The 9,257-nt window shown below is 38.5% G+C and overlaps 1 gene segment (V, D, J or C); it reads right to left on the reverse strand.

Moving 5' to 3' along the window:
• Positions 1-828: 828 nt before the first annotated feature.
• On the reverse strand, positions 829-1,372 carry LOC127678732 (immunoglobulin kappa chain variable 12-41-like). The segment is given in 2 exon segments: positions 829-1,148; positions 1,272-1,372. Coding segments are annotated over 2 exon segments (390 nt in total).
• Between the last annotated feature and the right edge of the window lie 7,885 nt (positions 1,373-9,257).

Here is a 9,257-nt window from a genome sequence, read left to right on the forward strand (position 1 = left end):
ACTTCCTACACCTCTTAAGATGGTATAGGTAAACTATCTCTAACACTCATCTTCACATAAGAATGGCATGTATCCTGGGTTGAGTGTCTATGTAATTACATGGCTTTGTGTACCAGAGATCATATTTCATCAGGAAACTTTTTTTCCCAAACCATAGTATGTTCAAATTTGGTTGGAATTCAGTGAGTGAGATCAAACTACCTAAGCCTGACCCAAGTTGAAGACGTCAATTTTAAATGACTTTTCTTCCTTGCCTCTATGCAGTTCACTTACCTGCCTTGACCTTAGCATAAATTCCTTCACTCAAAGGCAGGAAGAGTGGCTAAAAAATAATCCTTGTATTAGAGTTATCAAAATCTAGACATCAAGTGAGTGTTGACACTCAAATTCAGATTCCCTAGAAAAGCACCCAATGCTCATAATCATCAAACTATTTCCTTAGATTTCTCTCTCAGTATATTAACTTATAAATAGACATGATTTTCTTACCAAAATAACTCCAGCTGTGTGTGTATTGACAACCTTGTTTAATGAAGTCCAGTTATTGCCAATATTCTTCTATGCATAAAAAGTGTATTTTCAGTTGTTCTTTTATCCTTTTTCAAATGAATAATATAAACTATCCCCCTATTTTGATACTAGGCCTGGGTGGGGTGGGGGAAGAAGGATTTAGGACCTAGAAAAGTTTCTCTGACAACTATATAAAAACATCAAATTGACCTTTAAGCCCTGGCAGAGAGAAACAATCTCAGCAGCTGAGCAGCTGGATACACCAAAGGGAGCAGTTGGGGCAGCCTGTGCTCTCACTTCTGCCTTCCTGGGTGATTTTTGTCATAACATGAATCACTGTGTAGGAGTTTTATAATGTTGTTGACAGTAATAACTTGCAACATCTTCAGGCTGCAGGTTGTTGATTTTGAAAGAATACTGTGTGCCAGTTCCACTGCCACTGAACCTTGATGGCACACCATCTGCCAAGCTACTTGTATAATAGATCAGGAGCTGAGGAGATTTCCCTGGTTTTTGCTGATACCATGCTAAATAATTGTAAATGTTCCCACTTGCTTGGCATGTGATGGTGACACTTTCTCCCAGAGATGCAGACAGGGAGGATGGAGACTGAATCATCTGGATGTCACATTTGGCACCTGAGATTGGAAAATTGAAAACAAATCCACAAATAATTAATTCTCTCACAACAGGATTTTGACTGAGATCAAGCAGCACTGACTACAGGAAGCTGAATACATTTCCAATGCTGTCTTTCTTACCTGTCAGCCACAACAACAGCAATGCCAGGAGTTGAGTGGGTACACTCATGTCTGTGTGTGATCTGTCTGAAGCTGATTCCATCATAGGTTGTGACCAGATTATGAAGAAGTCCTCATGTCTGTGGGCTGTGATTTGGGTACATGCAAATCAGATGGGCTTAGGCAGAGCTCCAGAATTCACCAGGTTAGTAGCTCACTACAGACTAGTAGTTCTCTTATTTTTCTCCAATTAAGATGCAGTACAGGTTTATTTGTAGGGAATTTACTTCTCTTTGTAGAGATTATTTGTTATGCTTTCCTCCATGTCAAGATGTTTCAGATATTGTACTATTCTAGGTGGTTCATAATGATCCCATTGTCCTTTGAAAGTTAGGTGTAGATGTTATTATTATTTCCAGCTTCTGCTGTTTTTTTTTCCTATGTTTGTTTCTGAGCCTGAATGTAAGTCACAAAATTTTTCCTTACTTTTCCCCAAAATAACTTTTCCCTGTTCTCTTTCAAATTTATGGCCTCTTTTTACATTTATTTCTACAAACGTATGTCTTTTTACACACCCATCCACACAGAAGCACACACAAATTACTAAATTTATCTCAAAGACTCCAAATAACATTAATTTTATGAACATTTTCAATGGTGATCTTTTCAACCAGGACAATACATTGGTATGCTCTTCTGTAAGGAGAAGAAACTCTTCTGCCAACAGCTTGACTTGATTCTCTATAGTTTTTTTTTTTTTTTTTTTTTTTTTTTTTTTTTTTTTTTAAGATTTGAGGCCTCATAGGCTGCTGCTCATTGTGTTTGTCATTTTCATTGGTGATGATCTCCTTGTTCAACTCACATTTGAGTAGTGATATTTTGAGTACTTTGTAGGTACAGCTTATGTTGTTACTAAGGGACACAACCTCACAAAAAAACTCCCTGATCCTCTGGGTCTATCAGGCTTTTCCAATTCCTTTTATTCTATGTTTACTGAGTTTGGAGTGTGGGATCCTTTTTTAGATATATCCCTTTCAACTAAGCCCAGCAACTCACTTTGCGGCTTCTTGTTCACAGTAATTACCAGAAGAGTAACCAAATGCTACTGGAAGGTGTGGTTTGTAAATGAAGAAAGAATCTCACACAAATAACTCATATTTTTGAGTAAACAATCTCTCTTTACTTATTTTTGACAGCTAAACTAGTCAAGAATTGCTTCCATCAAGCCAGACAGTGGCATTAGTTTTCTCCTCTCTCTCTAGGCATATGAGTCCCCTTCTAGATTCACCTGGAATTGTATCTATATCATTTATTCCTCTGAGTCTTCAGGTTATGGCACTTGACTTCTTCCACTTTTAACACCAGTAATTGTGTTCAATTTGTATGAGTATTCTCTCTCTTTTTTTATTCGATATAATTTATTTACATTTCTAATGATTTCCCATTTTCTAGCCCCCCACTCCCCGAAAGTCCCATAAGCCCCCTTCTCTTTCCCTGTCCTCCCACCCACCCCTTCCCACTTCCCCGTTCTGGTTTTGCCGAATACTGCTTCACTGAGTCTTTCCAGAACCAGGGCCACTCCTCCTTTCTTTTTGTACCTCATTTAATGTGTGGATTATGTTTTGGGTATTTCAATTTTCTAGGTTAATATCTACTTATTAGTGAGTGCATACCTTGATTTACCTTTTGAGTCTGGGTTACCTCACTTAGTATGATGTTCTCTAGCTCCATACATTTGCCTAAGAATTTCATGAATTCATTGTTTCTAATGGCTGAATAGTACTCCATTGTGTAGATATACCACATTTTTTGCATCCACTCTTCTGTTGAGGGATACCTGGGTTCTTTCCAGTATCTGGCAATTATAAATAGGGCTGCTATGAACATAGTAGAGCATGTATCCTTATTACATGGTGGGGAATCCTCTGGGTATATGCCCAGGAGTGGTATAGCAGGATCTTCTGGAATTGAGGTGCCCAGTTTTCGGAGGAACCGCCAGATTGCTTTCCAGAGTGGTTGTACCAATTTGCAACCCCACCAGCAGTGGAGGAGTGTTCCTCTTTCTCCACACCCTCTCCAACACCTGCTGTCTCCTGAATTTTTAATCTTAGCCATTCTGACTGGTGTAAGATGAAATCTCAGGGTTGTTTTGATTTGCATTTCCCTAATGACTAATGAAGTTGAGCATTTTTTAAGATGCTTCTCCACCATCCGAAGTTCTTCAGGTAAGAATTCTCTGTTTAACTCTGTACCCCATTTTTTTTAATAGGGTTGTTTGGTTTTCTGGAGTCTAACTTCTTGAGTTCTTTATATATATTGGATATTAGCCCTCTATCTGATGTAGGATTGGTGAAGATCTTTTCCCAATTTGTTGGCTGTCGATTTGTCCTCTTGATGGTGTCCTTTGCCTTACAGAAACTTTGTAATTTTATGAGGTCCCATTTGTCAATTCTTGCTCTTAGAGCATACGCTATTGGTGTTCTGTTCAGAAACTTTCTCCCTGTACCGATGTCCTCAAGGGCCTTCCCCAGTTTCTTTTCTATTTGCTTCAGAGTGTCTGGCTTTATGTGGAGGTCCTTGATCCATTTGGATTTGAGCTTAGTACAATCTACAATGGATCCCTAGCCTCCATATGCTATGGGCAACATAACTTTTCTAAATATTAAGAGGACATGCATGTTAATCTAAATTAAGAGCAGAAGGACACAAGCTGTGAGGTGAAAGAAGTAAAAGTAGAAGTTATACATGGGAAGTTTAAGTTATAGTAGTGTTCTCACTTAGTTTGAGTTTCCATGAAAAGAGGAATGGAAAAAAAAAAGATTTACATTGCAGAGAAGCATTGTATTGGAAATAGAGACTTTACAGGGTAAGTCTAACACCCATTCATCGCCTGAAGATGATGATGGACCCAGGAGAGATATCAGAAATAAGAGGTAGATAGATAGGTTTAGCAACTGATTTATCTGAAAAAAATTAATGAAGAGGTATACTCTGAAGTATGTGGTCATAGAATTTCCATTTTGGTATATATCAAAGATGTATTTATGTGCAACAGACATAAAATGTTTTTAACTAGCAATAATAATATCTATTGATATTAATGTTTTATTTAGTAATATGCATGTTTGATTAAGCAAAAACAATAAACATAACCAATCAAAATGCTAATTAATTTCATACTTTCATAAAAATGTGGCAAAGACACTCACATACATGGTAATTATATGAACTGAATTTGTTCTCTACATAGACAGAAATAAATTAACTGCTTCCCAGATAGCTGGTCAGGAATGGTGCTCATGTACTATAATATCTGTTTGTGGTACACCATCCTTAGACCTGAGTACCACAACAGAGAAGACTATCTCCTGCCTTACTACCTGAAATGTTTGACTTCACTTGCAACACATCGGCTTTATGGATGGTTTGGCACAGTGCCTAGATTTTTTTTTAAGGTGGCTATCTCTACTTTCACTGCCTTTATGAGGCTGCATTCTCAGAACATCCTACAGCTTTAATTAAATACAAGACATGATAAAATGTATAGATTCGCAATCTGCTGGAAGCACATTTTCCAGTATATTTCAATGTCTTAGAGCAAATAACACTATTGTCCATCTATGATCGAACTCTTGGCCTTCTGTTTAACCTGCCGTGATATTCAAATATCTTTTTTCTTATAAATATGTAAAATGATGGGTTTACTCAAAAGAAAAATGCATCACCTAGAAGAAGGCTTGCCTAATATCATTGGTCCAGTTCCTGGAATGTGATCTCTGTTTGATGACTGGAAAACCAAAGGATAAGGTGCTACTTATTTAGTGTAACAAACTGAAAAGAGACTCAGAAGTTCACATTCACATTGGTTCACAGCCAAATTCTTCACGGACATAAATATAGAAGTGTTATAATATACTGTATCATTTATAAGAAGATGCACAGAGTCTTCCAAAACACAAAAAAATAATCAAAGGAAAATTCATTTATACGATTAGAAATATGCAATACCTTTAAGGTTTTTAACCATGTATCACGATTCTTTGAGATCATGCTGGAGATATTGTTTGTGAGCCGCATTTTGCCTAAATTTTTTTCACAGACTTACTAATTATCTCTTCCTATGTCCCTTAATTGTAGCCACCCATAGCTACATTTGAACCAGGTTTCCTGGAAGGAAAACTGGGGATACAGAACTGGATGACTAGAGAAACATGGAACCAAGACAAGACTTCCTGCTTAAGGCTCAAACTTTATTTGGGGCCTGACAATTTAATGCTTTGGAGTCAGACCCTCCTTCCCAAAGTTTGAGAGACTATTGCATGGGTGCTGGCTCCACTGCACCACTCTGCTCAGTGGATAGCCTGCTTGATTTGGGGAAACTATAGTTCTAGCATATCAAAGACTTCACCTTGATCCCAGTGCTCCGCCCCAGGCTAGCCTCAGGTGTTAGCTAGTGGTGGTTCTCAGGTATCTCACAGGAAGCTGCAGGTTCTTTGGAGAACGATGGGCCAGAACTTCAAAGGCTGAGAAGTAGTAGTTAGCCCCTGGTTCCACCTCCCTATCCCCCTACCTCCACCGCCCATCTCAAAGGCTGGAGGGATGGTGCAGTTCCTGACAGGTGGCATGACATCCTAATTATAAATCTCTACACTTAATGTTCTCAACTTTGAAAAGTCTTGATGATGCTAATAAGCAGTTTATTCAGGTAATAAGGTTATGTAAGCTTGGGTTATAACTGAATTAAGTTGGGCACCATTTAAAGAAGTTTTGTCTTCATACTCATCATTTAGAAATCTCTTTTTGGGGTTGCTGTAGAGATGGCACAATGGTTAAGAGCACTGACTGCTCTTTTGAAGGTCCTGAATTCAATTCCCAGCAACCACATGGTGCCTCACAGCCATCTGTAATGAGATCTGATGCCCTCTTCTGGAGTATCTGAAGACAGTTACAGTGTACTCACATATAATAATAAATAAATCTTTTTTTAAATAAATCTCTCCCTTTCTTTTAAAGATTTATTTCTTTGACTTATGTTACACTGTCACCATCTTCAGACACATCTGAAAAGGACATCAGATCCCCTTACAGATGCTTGTGAGCCACCATGTGGTTTCAGTGAATGAATTAGATTCAGGACCTCTGGAGGAATAGTCAGTGCTCTTAACCACTGATTCATCTCTCCAGGCCCCAATTCACAAGCTGTGAAATGCTTTAAAATACCATTAAAACAATGAATGGGCAACAAGTTTTGAAAATGCATAATCCTGGAAAAGAATACATTCGGTCTCTCTGACTGTGCATATAGTGACACCATAATATGAGCATTTTATGTACCTTTACAAATTTTTAGAGAATTTTGAATAGGCATTAAATGTATATGACACAAAGTACAAAGGATATAAATGCAGTTAGTGAAAATGAAATCTTTCCTTCCTGCCTCTCTGCTATCCAAGTTCTCCCCACCACTAAATGCATATACTCTCAGTTCTTTCAAATGGTTTGATAAGTTAACTTTCAAAAAATATATTGAATAAAAAAAAGAAATAATAATCATTGAATAATTCATGTCTCAAAGTTTAGCAGTTTGTTACAGAAGTTTAATTGAATCAATATTTTCAAGCTGAGGTACTTTGGAGAAGAATAAAAGTACATGAACCTATGACCTCAACACTTGGAAAGTAAAGGCAGAGGGAACAGAGGCTTGAAGATAGTGCTCAGTACACAGTGAGTTGAGGTCAGCCTGGATTACAAGAAATCCCTTTCAGGAGCTGGAGAGGTTCAGCAATTAAGAACATAGGATGTGCTGGGCAAAGAAGGCACATGCCTTTAATCTCAGCACTTGGGAGGCAGAAGCAGGTGGATTTCTGAGTTTGAGTCCAGCCTGGTCTACAGAGTGAATTCCAACTACAGCCAGGGCAATACAGAGAAAAAAAATGAGACAAAACAAAACAAAGACAAAAACACAAAGAGACAAAAACAAAAAATGAACAAACAAACAAAAATAAAAACAAAGGATGCTCTTCCTTCCAGAGGAGCTGATTTCAATTACCACACTTATGTGGCAACTCACCACTTTCTACAACTTCTGTCCTAGGGGAGCTGGCACTCTCTTCTTACTTGGCCACCAGGTACACATGCATGTGGTCTATGCGCATATACAGAGGCCAAAACTCTTGCAGAAAACAAAAATAAATGAATCTTAAAAAAATGAGAGATAGCTTTACATGTTTTCTGTATGTATGTATACATTTATGTGTCCAGAAACCTGCACATGTGGTGGCCACTGAGTATCTCTACATTTTGTTTTGAGATAGTGCCTCTCACTGCTCTAGAGATTACTGATGGGCTAGCCTGGCTTGCCAGTGACTACCCAGGATCCTCTTTTTTAGCCTCCCAGTGCTTTATTTACAGGGACAGAGAACCATAAATAAGATTTTCACATATTTTTATTAGATATTTACATTATGTACATTTCAAATGTTATTCCCTTTCCCAGTTTCCTTTCTGAAAACACCCCATCCCATCTCACCCTCCCCCTACTCATCAACCAATGCACTCCCATTTCCATGTCTTGTCATTCCCCTATACATGGGCAGTGAGCCAGCTCAGGATCAAGGGCCCCTCCTGCCTTTGATGTCCATCAAGGCCATCCTCTGCTACATATGCAACTAAAGCCATGGGATGCTCCATTTGTACACTTTGGTTGGTGGCTTAGTCCCTGGGAGTTCTTGTGGTACTAGTTAGTTCATATTATTGTTTCTCCTATGAGCTGCAAGCTCCTTCATCACCTTGAGCCCTTTCTCTTTCTCCTCCATTGCGGAACTTGTGTTCAATCCAATGGTCAGCTGAGCGCACCCACCTCTGTATTTGTCAAGTACTGACAAAGCCTCTCAGGAGAGAGCTAAATCTGGCTCCTGACAGCAAGTGTTTTTGGCATCCACAATAGTGTCTGGGTTTGGTGACTGTATATGGGATGGTTCCCCAGGTGGTGAAATCTCTGGATGTTCTTTCCTTTAGTCTCTGCTTCACACTTTGTCTCCTTATCTCCTCCTACACATATTTTGTCATCATACTTTGGTCTTCCTTCTTCTTGGACTTTGTATGTTCTTTGAAATATATCTTGGGTATCCAAAGCCTCTGTATGAATATTCACTTATCAGTAAGTGCATACCATGTGTATTATTTTGTGATTGGGTTCTCTCACTCAGGATGATGTTTTCTAGTTTCAACCATTTGCTTAACAATTTCTTGAATTCATTGTTTTTAATAGCTAAGGAGTATTCTTTTGCTTAAGTGTACCACATTTTTTTGTATCCATTCCTCTGTTGAGGGACATCTGGGTTCTTTCCAGCTTCTGGCTATTATAAATAAGGCTGCCGTGAATATAGTAGAACATGTGTCCTTGTTACATGTTGGAGAATCTTCTGGTATATGCCTAGGAGGGATATAGCTGGGTCCTCTGCTTTTACTCTGTCCAATTTTTCTTAGGAACTGCCAAACTGATTTCCAGAGTAGTTGTACCAACTTGCAACTCCAGCAGTGGAGTAGTGTTCCTCTTTCTCCACATCCTTGCAAGCACCCGCTGTCACCTACATATTTGATCTCAGCCTTTCTGACTAGTGTGCGGTGGAATCTCAGAGTTGTTCTGATTTGCATTTCTTTGATGACCACGAATGTTGAACACTTCTTTAAATGTTTCTCAGCCATTCAGTATTCCTCAGTTGAGAATTCTTTGTTTAGCTCTCTATCTTGTTTTTTAATAGTGTTATTTGGTTCTCTGGCATCTAACTTCTTGAGTTCTTTGAATATATTCTATATTAACCCTATATTGGATGTAGATTTGGTAAAGATCTTTCCCAATTTGTTGGTTGCTGTTTTGTCCTATTGACAGTATCCTTTGCCTTATAGAAGCTTTGTAATTTTATGAGGTCCCATTTGTCTATTTTTGGTCTAAGAGCATAACCTATTGCCTTTCTGTTTAGAAAATTTCCCCTGTGCCCATGTGCT

The sequence above is a fragment of the Apodemus sylvaticus genome, chromosome 2 (genome assembly GCF_947179515.1).
Source record: "Apodemus sylvaticus chromosome 2, mApoSyl1.1, whole genome shotgun sequence".
NCBI classification, from domain to species: Eukaryota; Metazoa; Chordata; class Mammalia; order Rodentia; family Muridae; genus Apodemus; species Apodemus sylvaticus.